The sequence below is a fragment of the Mixophyes fleayi genome, chromosome 6 (genome assembly GCF_038048845.1).
Source record: "Mixophyes fleayi isolate aMixFle1 chromosome 6, aMixFle1.hap1, whole genome shotgun sequence".
Lineage (NCBI taxonomy): Eukaryota > Metazoa > Chordata > Amphibia > Anura > Limnodynastidae > Mixophyes > Mixophyes fleayi.
The window spans coordinates 181,302,528-181,321,653 of NC_134407.1; the positions used below are offsets into that span (position 1 = coordinate 181,302,528).

The window sequence follows — 19,126 nt, forward strand, 5'->3', positions numbered from 1 at the left end:
GCCCTGGTCTAAGTTCCGACTAACTTCCTCCTAGAAACTAATTAGATTAGTTGACATGCCCTATCTCTCACAAATTCATGCTGAGGGATAGGGCATGATAGATTCAGTATAACTTGGAACTAACAACAATAGTGATAAAAATTGGCGAAATCTGCCGACTAAAAACTTTAAAAAAACAAGATGGCTGATTTTATCATGGATACTACTATTACATGTGAAGATAACAGAAATCTGTTTCCTTTCTCCACTTTATGTATAATTCTATTAAATATAATGTATATAACAATTTGTTTTTATTTTATAAAGGATGTCATCTTTAAAGAAAAAATAAATGGTGACCTCGCCAAGACAGATTAATTGAGAATCCTTAAGGACTGACTTTGTTCCAGTGGTTCATTTTTCTTAACGAGCAATTCTGTTCACAGCTTTTCTTTCAGTCTTTAAAATTTTGAGTGGCTTTAAGAAATGAACCTTATTCTGACAATTCATAATAAGGGAATTCGAGTTACAGTTCTAAATATATAATTTTTGAGATTTGAAAAGTGGGGTGGCAACAAATTAGCTTCAAAACTTTGGTCTTTAGTTGATAAGAGCAAATGGCTGATTGATGATGATGATGATAAATGTTTATTTTTAGGCAGGAATTACAAACTTTAGATTGCGAGACCTATTTACAAAGTATTCTGGTAAAATGAACAAATTACAATCAGGGGCTCATAGTGCCATATCCTGCCTTAGTTTCTTAGAAATCTCTGTCTTTTACCCCCCTAATGTGGCTTGGGTAACAGTTATCGATGGGGGGGCAATTTCAAGGGTCCATCGATCAGACTGTTAATTATTTTGTATAAATGCTGCTACTAGGATTACTGCTCCACATCTGCCCTATACTAATAAATTACTATCTGCCATTCCAATATTTGCAAAAAGCATCTAATGCTACAGTTTGTGTTTTACAATGTAAATTAATACAGTTTTACAAATAAAGCACTTATGGAAAAATATATATTAAATTAAGTATATGAAAAGCATATTACAAGAAGAGTGACCAAGACAGCTATGAATCAGGCCAAGTGCTTTTATACATGGATTTCTGACATGAATATCCTGGGAAGGTTTGTTATTCATCACTCACTATTATACATGTAATAATGCAGCCACTAGTGTGTACCAAGTTCCATGTCTATATAACGCCATAATGTAAAAGTGGTGGGTACAGGATCTTTGTCACAGAGCTGCTCTATGAAAGATTAGTGTTTCCGCAGTTCTGGCAACAACATAGTGTATAAACCAGTGTCATAACTACAATTGGTGGAGCTGGTGGCCCATGGAGATAACAGGGCCCGCTGTGGGTCCCGGTTCCCTCCTCCCCGCTTCCCTGCACTGGGGCCCAGAGCTCACTAGTTCTGCCTCTGGTATAAACTGTTGTGAAGCATTATCTTTGTCACTCGCTGATAACACCAACAACCAAATACCCAATGATGACACCAGTAAACTCCAAAGATCCAAAGATAAGAGTATATTTAAAAAGCTGTTTTATACAACTATTCACACCAAGGGGCATATTTACTAAACTGCGGGTTTGGAAAAGTGGAGATGTTGCCTATAGCAACCAATCAGATTCTAGCTGTCATTTATTTAGTGCATTCTACAAAATAACAACTAGAATTTGATAGGTTGCTATTGGCAACATCTCCACTTTTTCAAACCCGCAGTTTAGTAAATCTAGCCCCAAATGTGTATTATGGATATATCATTTTTAGGAGATTATGACAGTCTAAGAGCAGATTGAATTAGCCGCAAGGTGTTTCTGCACAAAATACCAACAATTACGGTACAAAAATCTTCGCCCATTTTTGCTCACAACTGTTAGAGGTGCGAGCAAAAAATATGAGAAGATTTTAATTATAACCATTCCGCAGAGACACCTGTGGCGAGGTTCCTACGCGGCCTTGCAGCTAAATGAATCTGCCCCTAACTGTCATGTTTTATTATATTTATATAAGTAACTACTTAGAATGCAAAAGACTCACCATAAATTTTCTGAATGCCCTGTAAATCATCTTGGGGGAGCTTGAAATTAAGTGTTTCCATATACTGGTAGAAAGGAGCCATTATAGCGCTGGGATCATTTGAATGCTCTAGACCCAAGGCATGACCAAGTTCATGGACAGCAACTAGGAAGAGGTCATTACCTGCAAAGGTAGATAAAGAATAGATTGTAAGCACAGGGAATGAGACATATCATACCAAACTCCACCCAAAGAAATATCTGAAGTTTTGGGGAGATTTGTCAAATGATTACAAAGTGCAAAGAAAAACATTGAACTGGAAAAGCCTTTTTTAAATGGCTATGGGATGGGATTTGTGTCTATAACGTACACACAAAATGCATGCTTCAAAAATGGTACACTTATGTGGTTATGATGAGTTAGAATGCAGCCGCAACAAGATAAGTTTATAGTACATAAAGATATGGTTGAAGTGTAGCTTGATGTGGCCGCATACTAGATATGCCATCAACTTGATGATGATGACTGGCATTTTAATGTATATTAGATGACCACTTGTGGTGCCCTATAAATAAAGGTTAATAAAAATGCTTAGTAAGGTAAATTTATTAGCCACCACAGAATAAAAGTTCATCTTCTATTTATGACAATTATGAAACAACTGTGAAGGTACCAGAATAAGCTAAGAAAATGGAGATAATTTAGGAAAACTTTATAAACATTTGTAGCAAGGATAAAAATGTTAGCGTAAAAATAAGTAAGCAATTAAATATAAAATAAAATAAATAAGATAAGGTAGAAAAAAAACAAGTATAATACAGTTACATTTGCAAGAACATTTTGGGGCATATTCAATTGTTGGCGTTATAGACAAAATTAACGTGCTGCGCACACTATTACCGTCAAGCGTAAATACCGGTATTACGGTACTTTTCTCGCTGGATCTCAGCTCGCGGCTCAGGGAGCCGCAAGCTGAAATCTGGCTTACTATTACCGTAATACCGGTTATAGTTTTTCCGCGACGGGAACCGTCGATAATTGAATATGCCCCTTTGAGTCTTAAATAACTGCATTGTTTTTGACAGTATCAGAAGACTTTGGTACCTATTTTAAAGGAAAAATGTATAAAATTAGATTTTTAATATTTGAGAATAATAAGTCCAATTCCTTTTAGTACGATATTCTCTATCAATATTTATGAATCTCTGTCCCCAGAAATAAAATGCACAAGGTTAACCTTTTAAAAAGAGCTCCAAAACGCTATTGCATATTGGCAGGTGTTTTTATCTGTACTTCAATTTAAAAATGCTGGGATTTGTAGTTCCACAACAGCTGGAGCATCATAAGTTGACAAATAATAGTGAATAATGTACATGAAAGCGCGTCTATGGAATATATAATATTCATCAGAAGGGGCTGTGCATATACAGTGGATAGCAGTAGGAAGCACTTTATTAAACTGTATAATCCTCATCAGAAATGGCCTCTGCGTTGGATAATTCTATTAATATTGTATAATGGTAAGACGTATGAAGCGGAGGGATGATAATGTTCAGCTGCTGCTCAGGAAGCTGGTTACAGAGTAGCAGGAGGAGTTGGAAACCCCTACTAGAAATCCTGTGTTTGCCCCTAGGGCTACATGGATGATTGCACAGACAGTAGGAAAGATATTGCCCCCTAAGCAGCGCTCAGGCATGGACTGGCAAGGAAAAACATGACATACAGAAATATGCACATATGTTATTGTTATGACCTATATGAAATTATGAGGCTGTCTTATGTTAACCTTGTTGTATGTACAAAGAAAGATCTGCTGTAATAGAGAGAGAGAGAGAGAGAGAGAGAGAGAGAGAGAGAGAGGGAGAGAGAGGGAGAGGGAGAGAGAGAGAGGGAGAGAGAGAGAGAGGGAGAGAGAGAGGGAGAGAGACGGAGAGAGAGAGAGAGAGAGAGAGAGAGAGGGGGAGAGAGAGAGGGAGAGAGAGAGAGAGAGAGGGAGAGAGAGAGGGAGAGGGAGAGGGAGAGAGAGTTTTGCTGCTTCAGACAAATATTCTACTTCTTTACTAAAATTTGCTTCTTGAGCAAACACTATGGTTAATCAACTCTGAAAAGAATTACACTTAGTAAGAGTTGTGTGACAGCAAACAAGCCGTATTCAATTTACTTAAATGTCAGTGTATGATCACAGCTATGAAAAGTGCCACTTCCTTTTCAATGTATCTTGTGAATTTGCTTTCCAATGCTTTATGTTCCCAGTGAGAAGCAAAGGAAGCGGCAGCAAGTTTTTCTCATTACAGTGAAAGCGAATGTGCGCATTCTGCAGCACAGAGGCAGAACTGTGCTATTAATGTCGCTGTTACTAATTAAAGTTCCCCAAAGACAAATACATAACAAAACAGTAAAGAATGGAAAGGCGGTAAAAGAAATTACACACAGTCTCTAAGATTCATCTTGGCAGAGCGAAAATATCTCAATAAGGTATTTGGCAGCAGACATGTTTACTAATGGTTGAACACTTTATGGATCTTTATGTGTACAAATGCAGCAAAAGTCACTGATGTGCCCATAATCACAAAGTAAGTTTTATAGCCGAGACTTATAAACACTATACATGCCAACAGTTACCAACACTGCAACTTTTTGCAAAATTGCCTACAACACACTAACAAGTCAATGTTAATATAAATACATTTATATTTGTGAATACTTGTTACACTCTGTACCAGAAAATTGCCCTGTGATATTGTTAATGGCATAGCTCATTGTGATGTCAAAACTCATTGTGATGTCATAAATCATTGTAATATCAGTGATCTCACCCATTGTGATAAATTCAATAATGTCACCCACTGTGAAGCAAGCAATTTCTGCCATGTCATCTGTTGGCGGTGTAATGAGTAAGGTTCACCCATTATGGTATCATGATTGATGCCCCCCATCATGTGATCTGTGATGCCACATATTATGAAGTCATTGGTGATGTCATCCATTGTGATTTCGTTAGTGATGTCACAAAGCGTGGCACAATGGGTCATGTCGCCCTTTGTGATGTCACTGTTTATGTCAGCTGTTGATGTCAATGTTTAAATCCCCCATTGGAATGTCAAAATTGATGTTACATATTAAGAAGTCAAAAGTTCCGTCATCCATTATGTTTCAATCTGCGATGTAACTCATGGTGAGTTGTTCAATGGTACCACTAGTTCTAATATCTTTTATGATGTCACCCATTGCCATGTGTAATATCAGCCATTACTATGAACACAATAATAACCAGACTACTCGTACTCCTTTCCCCTGTACAGAGTTATTGGTGTTTTGCATTCAGTGTAAGAGTGTTGACAAGTGGAGGAGGAAGCCAATGTCAAATAATTCAAGGTCAGGAATCAGATCAAGCATCAAAGTACAAAATCAGCAGGCAAGTGTAGGGTCAGAAGAAATAAAGGTCAGGGCTGGTGGAGATCAATTAAAATTAAGAGTTCAGGCAAAGTCAACAGACAAATAAACAACAGAAATGCATTTACTCAGGTAACCACAACTTAGATCTAAAATGGGTATATGAGATATAGCGAGAGTGTCTATCAAATAAGTGGCATGCACCTATCAGAGAACATGAACAGGTAATGTTACCAAGCGTCAAGGCAGCCACACCTGCCCATCAACTTCTACAGGCTGCCATAGACGCATTGCCTGATTAGACACATAAGTAACACCCAACTGGTTGTGAGGGTCTCTAACCAGACATACAGGCAGGAACCTCACAGCATACCAACAATTGTTAAGTTATCTGTGATATTAATGGTTATGCTACCCACTGCAATACTACCCACTGTGTTGTTATTGGTAGGGAGGAATTCAAATGGCCGTGATGTTCTACCGAACATCGCGTCTGCGCATTTTTACCATTTATACGGTAAAACTATCCACTCATTTTTGCTCGCACCTGTATGAGGTACGATCAAAAATTATGGATATTTCTGTCGGAAAAAAAAGCGCGTGAGGTGTCTCACGGCAATTCTGGAGACACCTCGTGCAGATCTTTTTAGAATTTAATCTTCCCTGTAATGTGAGCCATTGTGATATTATCAATGATATGATCCCAGCGGTAATTTTCTCATATGAACTGGCCTCTTCATAAATAATCACCTACTTAATGTTACGGCAACCAGTGCGGCATAAACTCATAGAACTAGTAGAAGAGGTCTTCACCTTTAGCAGCCGCTTTTCTCGTAGAGACTGGTTATGCTCACAGGTACTCAGATGCCCCCAGGACTTATGCTCAGAGTAGTATGAGTTTATGCTCACACGGCAGCGCACAGGTACAGGAGGTAGCACACGGAGTAGCGGCAGGCCAGAGATCTGCGGACTGGACAGAGCACCGGAGAAGATGTCAGGTACCAGCAGGATCAGGGTCACCGGCAATGGTTCCGAGTCGGGGTACAGGCAAAAGGTGAGGGTCACAGGCAATAGTTCAGAATCTGGGTACAGGCAAAAGATCAGGGTCACAGGCAATGATTCAGAATCCGGGTACAGGCAAAATGTCAGGGTCACAGGCAATGGTTCAGGATCCAGGGACAGGCAGAGATCATACACAGGTAAATCAATCCAAGGTTTCAACACCAAACAAGAACAGGAGTAGGCAGCAGTACTGGGACAGAACGCTATAACCGGCAGTGAGGCTCAGACCTCACTGCCTTAAATAGTCCTAGGAGCCAATCAGGACTAGACCCTTAAAGCATGCCCAGGTTCTGCCTAATGGCAGCAGTGCTGGTGGCCAATGGGAATGCAGCGCTCAGCTGCATACTAATTACTGAAACACCTACACAGCCATAGATGGCTGCCACTAAAACTGAATTAGCCATGATTGGCTGAACCTTAGTGAATCCTGCGCGCTTGCACCCGGCTGATAGCCAGCTGGCCGGGCGCGGCAGCAGGGGACCTGGAGCGTCCCGGTTGGCTGCAGAAACCAGAAGTGACGTCCCGTTCGTCATAGCGTCAGAGAGTCGCGGCCGTGCCCGCGGCCGCCGGGACTACTAACACACAACTCAGTTTTTAATGGTCTTTTGAGTATTTCCAACAAATGGTGCTAGATTGACAACCCAACATGACCCCACCTGAAAATCACATCTGTGACCAATTGTGATGTCATCAGTGGTCATCCTCTGTGATGCCATTGGTGATGTCACACGTTGTGATGTCTTCACTGATGTTTCCATTGAGATTTTTTTGATTAGCTCACCCATTGTGACGTATATGGTTAAGCTATCCATTGTGTTGCCACAAGCAGGAAATTTGTTCTGTATTACAAACTAATGGATGTGGAAATATCCTGGCTCTACCCAGAAGTCATTAAAATGAAAAAATGAAGTTTTCGGTGGAATGTGTTTGTGTGAGATAACTAAAACACACAAATTTCACTTGCTTGTGCTCTCCAACTGGCAGATTCCACAATATTCAAATGAATGGGAAGTTCAAAGGATGGAACCTTGACAACACTACAAAAATCCAGCTCGGAACAGGAGACAAGATATCCTGCTCAGACTGTTACATATATGGCAGGACCCATCAGATCAGAGGACTGGGGATAAGTTATTCTTTCAACAAATGTAAAAAAAATAATAGCCCAGATTAGGGCTTCACATCTGAAGGCAAATTGTATAGGTGTGTATGCATGATTCTACATGATCATCGGGACTTTCAGTCATAACAGAAATCTGAAGTAAAATGCAATAGTGTGTACCCAGCTTTAGTCTTCCTCTTACCCAGTACATATAAATATATTCCACTACATATATTAATGATTACTAAAAACCCTCCTTTGTCTATTAATATTTACTAGAGATGTTCACTGACCCACGTGTTTTGGTTTTGGTTTTGGATCCGGATTAACTTTGTGTTTTGGTTTTGGCAAAACCACCCTCGCGTGTTTTGGATCCCTATTTTTTTTCTAAAATCACATAATTTGGCTCTTTCTTTGTTCGTACATTAACCTCAATAACATTAATTTCCAGTCATTTCCAGTCAATTTTTGTCAAGTGACAAGAACACTGCTACCCCTCCTGTTTCTGTATGAGCAATGGTACTGAGCAATGTCACTGGAGACTGGAGAGTGACAAGAACACTGCTACCCCTGTTTCTGTGTGAGCAATGGCACTGGATCTCCTGGGGAGGTACTTATGGAATACAAAACCCGCGAGATCCGGCACCACAACAATGACGTTTTGCCTCGATTCAGATCCGAGGTCGCGTGAAAGTACCGAGCCGGCTCGCGAACCTACTCAGATCCCCTAAGTTTGGGTGGGCTCGGTTTTCAGAAAACCGAGCCTGAGCATCTCTAATATTTACCAAATAACGGCAATGTCACTGAAGAATGGAGAGTGACAAGAACACTGCTACCCCTGTTTCTGTGTGAGCAATGCACATCTGCTTCTGAATGCAGATGTGTACTAAGCACCCTTGTGCACAGTTTATACAATGTCAGGATGAAAAGAGAGGAGGCCCACAGCTTGAAATAAAATGTGTCCAATAAAACAACACTGCCATATTACATTACCCAATAAACTTAAAATAATAAGGTACTGACAATATAACCAGAAGCTCTGCCCTGGCCTCTAAATGCTCTAAACATTCTCATTGTCAGTGATTGTCAAGCAGTAATCATGATAATCTATGTCACAGCATAAACAGAAGAGCTCACCATCATGATTGGAATTCCCCAGGGTCCAGGGTTCATCAGAATCAAAGTGAGTATCACCCCCTATTCCAGGTCCAGGGAAATAGGCATGAGCTAGGAATCCACCCTCTCCATCAAACGGAGAACTGTCTCCATGAAAACCAGAAGCAAAAAATATCATAATGTCTGCTTCTTTCCGCTCGTTTTTAATTTCATGGTAAGGAACTTCTTCAAATGTCAGCGGCGTCACCTTCTGCCACACATCAAAGGCCTGACGAATTGCTTTCCTAGTGTCCAGCTCTCCTACCTTAGGAGTATAATTGTGTATGCTGAAAAAAAGGCAAAAACAGAAATGCAGCACATAAAATAAGTCAGAATGCTACAAAACTCATTAAAGTTACAGTCTTACAAGAAGTAAGTTGTCAAATAAATGCATTTTAAAACATTTTTTTTTTAAGGCAATATCAGCTTAAACGTACAAGTCCAATTTCTGTCTCAATCAAAAACCTCCATTGCAAGAAGTTAACATAAACCTGCACTGGATCTAGGATAAATTTAAAAGCACTTTACTAATATCCATCTGTACAGGCAATGGGCAAACTCCCCCGCCACCTTTCACTGCTCTCTACATTTTTATTTGGAGGATTTCTGGGGTTATTTTATCAAGCTGCGGCGGGTTTGAAAAGTGGAGATGTTGCCTATAGCAACCAATCAGATTCTAGGGCCTGATTCATTAAGGAGCTTAAATGAAGAGGATCCTTATTTCAGTCTCCTGGACAAAACCATGTTTCAATGCAAGGGGTGCAAATGAGTGTTCTGTTTTGCACATAAGTTAAATACTGACTGTTTTTTCATGTAACACAGAAATACTTGATAGCTTATTTGTACACTGAAATTTAAAGTTGATATTTGTGTGTTACATGAAAAAACAGTCAGTATTTAACTTATGTGCAAAACTGAACACTCATTTGCACCCCTTGCAATGTAACATGGTTTTGTCCAGGAGACTGAAATAAGAATCCTCTTCATTTAAGATCCTTAATGAATCAGGCCCCTAGTTATCATTTATATAGTACATTCTACAAAATGATAGCTAGAATCTGATTGGTTGCTATAGGCAACATCACCACTTTTCAAAACCGACAGAAACTCGCAGCTTGATAAATTTACCCCCTGGACTTTTCCACATCAGTGATTTCCTTCTATGCCAACATGTCAGACAGAGCCCCAGATGTATTGTATGGTGAAATTATGATACTGGAATAAGAAATGATAGAGTGGTTTGTGAGGGAATAAGGGGATTATGGGGCACATACATAAATAAGGATTCTTTGGGCACGGTAATACTTTATAGAGGACAATTCATGTAACATTCATGTTATTATACACATATCTCTTAATATTTACATTACAAAAGGGACAATAGAGGAAGTCCCTCTATGGATCTGGTTTCCATGCATTTTGGGAGGGCGAAAAGTAGAGGCTTTTTTTTATCTATTAACATGTATTCTTTTCCATTCATTCAGTTCAACAGACTCCTAGTAAATGCATCAAAAGTATAAAGGTTTTCATATTTTTCAAAAAATTTTAAGCAAAAACACTGATGTGGCCAAGCTTTGAGAAAAGGGTGAAGACAGGGATCTGTCATAAAAAGAGGTCTTACTGCTTGCAGCCATCCATGTGATTAAACAGCCATTAGCACTGTATACATAAACAGTAATTCATGCCCTTATAAAAACATACCTGTATGTAATGTGCTTCTGTCTCCACTTCTGCCCTGTTAGTGCATATCTCTTGTTCCGTCTTCTATGGCTTAAATGAGGAAGGTCAGGCACCCCGCAGCGAGGTTTTTTCATCCACCTATATGATCATTATGGTGGAAATAAAAAAAGAGCAAACACTATGATGAGCATTGATCCACAAAACTTGGAAAATACATCAAAGTTATTGATCCTTATTGTTTGAAATTAGATTTAAAAGTTATCCTCACACTGCCCCTGGCATTGCATTTCCCCTTTCAATAAATTATTTAGCGGTGCTCCACACAGTGACTTGATGGTTGGTGTATTCCACTATCACTGTATAGCAGTAAAAAAGTGTAATTACCTCTCCCCCCTGCCTTGCAATGTCCAGGATTCTGTTTGATAGTCCCCACCTCTGCTTCCTCTCTAGTTCCACACAAGAAAGAATATGGCACTGAAGAGGAGGCAGAGGTGGGGATTCTCCAACAGAATCCTGGTCATTGCTTAAACTGAGATATGTAAAGGGAGAGGCAAAATGTTGAGAGAGATGTAATAGCAGAATCCAGAGGTGCAAGTATCAATGTAAAGGGAACCAAGCAAGGCCAGAATGATGTAAGAGAAGGTAAGTGGGAAGCAGGGTACTATAGAAGATGGGGGAGAATCAGAATGGCAGGATTGGAACACAACAGTGTAGAGGAAAGAAAAGAGGATTGTGCACATAGTGAATCTTATGATTTTATCAAATTATATTTTGAGCTCTTACTGATTCCTGCTCAGACCTACTGTCTACACTTCCAGCAGTCCAACTTTCAAGGTCAGGACTGCTAAGGAATGGAAAAATGATAGCAAAGGTTTTTTTTATGAATGGTTTAAACAACAGCATCAAAGTGTGTTGTACCCAGTAACCAACCACTTCCAATGTATTTACTCTATTATAAATATGGTAGAAGGCAAAGGACTTTATAAAGTTACTTTAGTGTTTTAGTTAATTATTTTAAAGTTGTAGAGCAGCCAGCAGTAGGCTACCTGTGACTTTCCAGTTTTTGTGGAACTACAAGTCGCTGCATATCAGAATATGACTTCACGAGACACTTACAGGAAGTAAAGCTCCATATACCAAAATGATTCTGGCAGATATTGGTGGCCTTGGTCCCAAGAGCTCTGGGCCTATTCTCAATTTGCATTGCTGAGATTCCTTCTGAAACGCAACTAGTAGCTATGTGTCGAGCAATGTGTATTATGTATTATCGTGTCTATCCAACAGCGGAATAGAATGCACATCCATGGACAACTCTCTGGTCATTTGTAGTGTAGAAAGGTATGTCATTATGTACAATAAAACTTATATTGAAACTCCTCACCCTCACCTACAAAACCCTCTCCTCTCGCCCCCTACATCTCCAACCTCATCCCCCCCCCCCCCGCCACAGCTGCTTGATCAACGACCAACTTTGAAAACCACTCCCGGCTCCAAGATTTCTCCCGTGCTGCTCCCCATCTCTGGAACTCCCCAGCCTCCAATGCTTCAGGCGCTCCCTAAAAACTCACCTTATAGCCTAACAGACCACCACCTGACCCCTTCCCTATCCCACTCCTCCTGCCAACAACTTTCCCTCTCGCACATACTCCAATATTCCACTGTAGAATTTTAGCTCTCATGAGCAGGCCCTACTTCCTCTTGTCCCCCCCCCCCTTTTCCTTTTTGTTTCCTATCATTCTGTTTCTTCCGGGTCTCCTCCTGCTTTCCAGTTTTACTATATCGAACCTCTTTTACATCCTCCACTATATCTATACCTGAGGATGCTATCAGCACTCTGCTACCCATATTTATCCTTGCAAATTCGCTTTTAGGAATACCACTCGCATTACATTACCCTCGTTCTGTATGTCTACTTGTATTAATATGCCCCCGTTTCCTATTTTTCACTTGTTTTTGTTTTACTACTTGTATTATCTTACCCTTGTTTCTTATTCGTCAATCATATTAAGAAATGTTACTTTAATAGTTTCTACCTTTTTTGGACTTCTGCTCTGAACTGTGCTGCGGAATTTTGTGGCGCCCTAAAAATAAATGTTAATACATATAATTGTATTGTTTCATATAATAATGGTATTCTAAAAAGGGAGATAATACAGAATAGTGATGTGATTATATCAACACTGTATCAACTTATATCAACTTCTCATCGTATTGAAAATATAAAACTATAATTTGTGCATTACTTACTCTATTGTCATTTGATCCAGCACGCCAGTCACTGGAATCCCGTAGAACTGTTGCATTGTTGCAACTGCAGACTGCATAGCTTTTCCTGAATGTAAAGCTGATATTCTGATGTCGTATGGGAGCAAATAGCCATATGTCTTTAACCAGCTCTGCAGAGAAAATAGATGAACAACCGTGAATCACAACTTTGTTTTTCTAAACATTCATCTGTTAAAATTGTCCATATTGCTTATTAAAAATAGAAAAATTAAGAAATGTCAGATAACTGAGTCAACCACATTTACATTTTGATTCCACACGTCAAAATGTGGAATTTCTTTTGTAGAACCTTTGCTATGAAAAGGAAATATATAGATTAGATTTTTTGCAGGGAATGTGGAAAAGGGGATAATATTCCACAAAAAAATCAGGACTCATGCACGTAAATGTAATCTGCACAAAGGTTTTCCGGTAGGCAGAGACTCCAGAAAATGTGCACGGGGGAATCCGTAAAGATATCACACCAAAATCCAACCTACTTCCACTTTAGAACCACACCCTTTAATCACTTAAACCTTAAAGTATTTCTCCTAAAATACCACTCAATTTGGCCTCATTAAAGAATTAAACATAAGAAAGGGTACATAGGGACCGAATTTATTACAGATGTCACATTATTATTACACTGGTCGAAAGGGCAGGTAGAAGAGCAACAAAGAGCAACCGTAAGGTGCTAAGTGTATCCCAGTGTAAATGTAGTGACGAGACCAGATGTCCGGGACCTCAGAGGTGGCGCAGAATTCAAGACCTTTTGTGGGGAGGAAAAGCCCTTAAACATCAGAGAATGTAGCTGTAAATTCTACCCTTTATCTAATCCTGTCCTACAAAATGTAACCTTGGTTATGCAAATAAGTACAAAACTAGGGACACTGAAGCACCTAATCCGGAGTTAGTAAGGAACACCTTCAATCCACCCAACTACTCCCTTTGGCCGGTACAGTCACTTACACCCCCTACAAAAACTGGCATCACACCTTTATTTTGTACCTTTGCGGTTAATAAATGACATTTACTGTCCTATTTTGTTTTCCCCAAATTTCTGCTGTGTGTGTCCCTGCAGAATCCATCTTGTAATATTATGGGCTACATTATGGTTTTTTGTGCAACTACCTCTCTGACTTCATTATTTCCACTGACTTTCTACTGTGTGTTGACATCAGAGGAGAATAGCGAATAGGGTTTTGTCATTGAGAGATACAGGACAATACAGATAACAGGAGGAAGAAAGTTACAAGATTCTATTTCATTACTTTCCTTTGCAACCGCTATGCAACAAGATGTCTGCTGCTTAAACTGCTGCTTGTGAATACTTATTTACTTTTATTGCCAAATATGTTTCTGAACTAAAGCTAGTTTCAAGTATGTACTAATAAATAGCAAATGAATAAAAAAAAGAGAATGTCCCCATAACTAAAAGCACCAACCAAAGCAACCAAAAGTCTGTTAAGAATTGCTCAATTGACAACATCTGAGTATACTTTTCATATAAACTGTTGCAGGCAGACCCAGAATTTATTTATTTGTGACACCCTGGGGAACTTTTCCTGTCTTCTCCCTGACCAGGCCCCTCTCCCATCATACAATAGTGTCTGCAGGCAACAGTGGAGGTACTTTGCAAGTTTGGGGCTGCATTTCAGCAAATGGAGTTGGGGATTTGGTCAGGATTAATGGTGTCCTCAATGCTGAGACATACAGGCAGGTACTTATCCATCATGCATTGCTATCAGGGAGGCATCTGATTGGCTCCAACTTTATTCTGCAGCAGGACAAGGAACTCAAACATACAGCCAATGTCATTAAGAACTGTTTTCATCGTAAAGAAGAACAAGGAGTCCTGGAAGTGATGATATGGCCCCCACAGAGCCCTGATCTCAACATTATCGAGTCTGTCGGGGATTACAGAAGATCTGTACTTAGTTCTCCAAGATGTTTGGAACAACCTCCCTGCAGAGTTTCTTCAAATACTGTGTGCAACTGTACCTAGAAGAATTGGTGCATTGATGCTGTTTTGAAGGCAAAGGGTGGTCACACCAAATATTGAATTGATTTAGATTTCTCCTCTGTTCATTCACCTTGCATTTTGTTTATCGATAAAAATAAACTATCAACACTTCTATTTTTGACAGCATTCTTACTTTGCAGCATTTTTTTTCCACACCTACCTAAAACTTTTGCACAGTATTTATATATATATATATATATATATATATATATATAGTTAAATCTTTACTTACGTAGCCTACATATGGGTCTATTTATCAACAGGCCCATTACTCCAGCTACAAGTTGGATTTTTTATTGCCGCTTAGTGCCGCGATAATAAAAACCCTTATAGTCACAATGAAGCCTTCAGACTAAAGCATTAAAGCGTTTTTTTAAAGATTTTAATCTGTTGTTATCGTCATCCCATGCCGGCAGGATACAATGGCACAATAGCAATGATATATCACGTACAGGGCAAAGTGAATCGAAATGCCTAACACTGGTGAAAATGATTTTGCCGGCAACAAGGCTTATTGCTCATTGATCAATCATCCCCATAATAAGAACAAACACCAAGAATTGTATCCAGCATACAGAAGTGCAGGGAATTGGTCACAGTGGTACAACGATGCTGTAATCTGCAGGCCTGTACATCTGAGGTAGGAGGCATAGCTGTGATAACTAATGGTCATTTAAATCTGCTGCCCTTGGCTTTCAATCCAACGCCAGTAAAACATGTTTTACCTTTACTTCCCTTTCCACCCCACTGTGCTGCTGCAAGCCTGGTATTTTTTCTCCTTCAGCCAGATACTCCTGTGTCAGTAGAATGGATTTGCATATTCATGTGAAATCTGGAGTCTAGCCCTCCCACCCACAGGCTTTTCATATGAAGCAATGTGAAAGGTGAAGAGTGCAAAGAAATTGCAGTTTGTTTTTCTATTCATGTAAACAATTACATAACCACCTGCTGTTCAATAATACAGCTGCAGAATACATACCATAGTATCCCAGTATGACGAGAAAACCCTGCTTTCAGCCATTTACAGGTGCGACGAGAGAGATGGGGCTAATGCTTTAATTACAACGTTACTGTATTGTGGTTTGATGTTATGACAATCACTAACTAGTATAGATTAGGCCGTCGGCAGCAAATTATATATAATCCATAATGATCTTTATGAATAGTGCCAATAGTAATTATATACATGATTTGCAAACAATAATTAAACCAAAAACTGTTATTTGCCACCAGATCAGGATATTTAGTGAGAATTGTCCATGACACTTAAACGTTTAATTATTTCAAACCGTTAATATAATTTATACAGGACGGTGCAAGCACAACTAACAACTAATTGTTATGTGGTCATGTTTCCTAGCAAAAAAATACTATCTCTGTAAGACGCTTTAGTCACTGCCTGTCTTTGGCCACTGGGTGGCACTATTTTAAAAATACTGTATTTTTTTTCCTCTCAAAAGAGGAAGCAATATGACAACCCCTATTAATAAATGATTGGTGCCCTAAAAATAAGTTTTTAGTAGGCCATGGGCCTGATTCATCAAGGCACGCATTCTGAGCGTAACTAAATCGCCTCTGTGTACTCCCGAATTCGAGAAGGAACGGATCTGAAGACATGTATGCTGATGAACAAACTGTAGAACTGCTGTGCTCTACTACATAAGACACTGCCGGATACGTCCAATGCCTATATGGATTATAAATATGCAAGATAACGCACAGGAAAAATTAAATGAATGTCACATTTTAATAATATAAACATTACTGATAAAAGAGTAAAAAAAAAATCCCCCCCATGAAATAAATTTATTAGGAAGTTGTCAATGTCTACTGAGCAGGGCCGGATTTACTATTAGGCAACCTAGGCAATTGCCTAGGGCCCAGCGGTCCCCAGAGGGCCCTCCCAGGGCCGGCGGTGAGACCACCCTTTAAAAATGGGCCGCTACTTATGGGCCAGTGCTATATGCTTTCCCCCCAGGCTAAAGTCTGCCAGCCAGCCCCTGAATAGGGGTATATGTTATGCTAAAAAACTATAGTGCTATGGATTTTTTCAGGGAGGGGGCCCCAAACCAGTATCTTGCCTAGGGCCCCATGAGGTCTAAATCCGGCTCTGCTACTGAGCATGAAATATATATTTGCTCCTGATTTGCTCCTGATTGCAAACACATGTTATACCATGCAGACTAGACTGTCACCACTACTGATCAGGATGTCAGCTTGATTCGGACGTGGCTGGGTGTGCTAGAGCTTGGCATGACATAACTGTACATTGACTATGTCCACAGGCCCATTTCCCACCCTGTTCCTCCCCTGAGGACGTAGGCTGTAGTAAGGATCCTTAGCACTAGAAGATTAACTGGACAGTGTTGCATTCTCTGATGTATAGTTAGTTTCTGGGCATGCGAAGATAGATTTTATGCAAACTATGGCACGTATCTGCATCACGCCCTTACTGCACATTGACTGCGGCAAAACGCCCCTTCCCCGTCCTGTTCACTCCCCGAAATTATAGGCTGTAGTAAGTAGGTTAATTGGCTGCTATCAAAATTGACCCTAGTCTCTCTGTCTGTCCGTCTGTGTGTGTATGTTAGGGAATTTAGACTGTAAGCTCAAATAGGGCAGGGACTGATGTGAGTGAGTTCTCTGTAAAGCGCTGCGGAATCAGTGGCGCTATATAAATAAATGGTGATGATGATGATACATACAAATATATATATATATATATATATATATATATATATATATATTATATATATATATATATATATATTCATTCACTCATCCAGTTATCTATTCATGTATTTATTTACGCATGCAAATATACCCCTGGTACCCATACCACGTTATTTAAAATCTAGAATATGTATATTAATATAGGGGTTCTGAACCGTGTACGGTAATCAGGATATATGAGAATCAAGTTTGCATCCAGTGATAATTAATATTGTTAATAAATTTCATTAGCGGTAACATATTAAGAAGATTTTAATGAAATTCTTTAATACATTTTCTTTATTAGTGGATAGTATAGAATCAATTTGCAAAAAGGATTAGGAAGACACACCCTAAAGAGCATGGTACTTTATAAGTTGGGTCACAATTGTGATAAGGACCCCTGATATAGACAAGGAACAACAAAGCTACCTTCACCTAATAAAAACGTAAGACATACATTTGAAGCGATAACATAAAGAGCAAGGTTGTTAATGAGCTATTATGTGTTAGTATAGCACCTGTACTGATGCTTAGTACAGCACCATCAGTACACCCTGTGTATTAGCTGCATACATAAAAGCTTTTCTCAATCCATTAGGGACCCTTGTTAGCATCTTATAATAGCACCCTATGTTGAAGGGTCAGCAATTAGTTGTTTCTTAGAGTACTCCACCAGGGATGAAGTCTTAATCCTCTGTGATTATGTAAACACTGTTGTCAACAGACAGTTAATTATCCTAAATCCTTATGCAATTTATTAGCAATGTATGTTGTATACTGCTAGCATTTGTTTAATCACAACAGAAGCCTGGGGGATAATGCATGTGGATAACTCCTCTCAACCTCTCATGCCCGTAGCAAACCTTCTTTCTGTTTTTTGGTTTTTTTTTAGAACTGCTCCAAAATAGTGCTATGTATGACATTTGTGGGTCCAGCTGGAGATGTGCATAACAGTAAAAACATCACTTCAATATCCATCCTACTGCCAGCCTTATACCACCACCGTCATTAATTGCATCTAACCACCAGACAGATCATGGACATGGGCTTAATCCATATATAAAACCGCCAATGACTATGTACCCTAAGTGTTGCATGTTTAACAGAAAATGTCATCGATTTTTCTATGGGTGTTATTAAATGTAAAGTTAAAACAATAGAAATCAGTCATTTTTGCTCTAAATGCCAACATTCTACTGTAGACACACATACCGAAAAAAAATGGGGTTAACAAAAGTAAGGGAAATTTTCTGCAATGGCAGAAACTACTCAGTGTGCTGCTGTTTCTAAATTAATAGCAGCTAACTGCAAAAGGTCTAGCAGGCTAAAAATAGCTTGTAGTTGCCATACAGTTCTAGCCACCCGTGTATTTTCATCTGTCTAGAGGGATCAGAGTAACATCCAGCTGTTTTTCCTATGGCTGTGTGTCAGAACTTAATATTATGTTTTTACCATTGTTGCTTTTTCCCCCCAACTATTATTCAGATTTATTTTGCAGTGTATTATGTTTCTGTTTTATCCAACATAAAATGTTTATTATTTCATTTTATAATGGTAACGTGTACATAATTTACATATTCAAGAACTCTATTCTTAGTAAATGTGTACAATAAACACATTTCAAGTTCCTCCTACAAGCATCCAATCTAGGTAAAGGTCACCTAAAGGGAACTTTTAATGTCAGCGCTTCTTACACTTTTGTGTATAGAGCAGTTGATAGGG

The 19,126-nt window shown here is 39.2% G+C and overlaps 1 protein-coding gene across 2 annotated transcripts in view; it reads right to left on the reverse strand.

Annotated features, from left to right (window-relative positions):
* The window catches only part of MMP24 (matrix metallopeptidase 24), a 113,609-nt gene that overhangs the window by 9,323 nt on the left and 85,160 nt on the right, over positions 1-19,126 (reverse strand). The window contains exons 2-6 of one of the 2 annotated variants that reach the window (XM_075177468.1): positions 12,649-12,797; positions 12,435-12,482; positions 10,423-10,539; positions 8,704-9,008; positions 2,031-2,192 (exon numbers count right to left, since the gene is read on the reverse strand). In XM_075177468.1, the coding sequence (XP_075033569.1) occupies positions 2,031-2,192; positions 8,704-9,008; positions 10,423-10,539; positions 12,435-12,482; positions 12,649-12,797 (781 nt within the window). The remainder of the gene's footprint in view (positions 1-2,030; positions 2,193-8,703; positions 9,009-10,422; positions 10,540-12,434; positions 12,483-12,648; positions 12,798-19,126) is intronic. The other variant, XM_075177469.1, reaches the window with a different exon arrangement.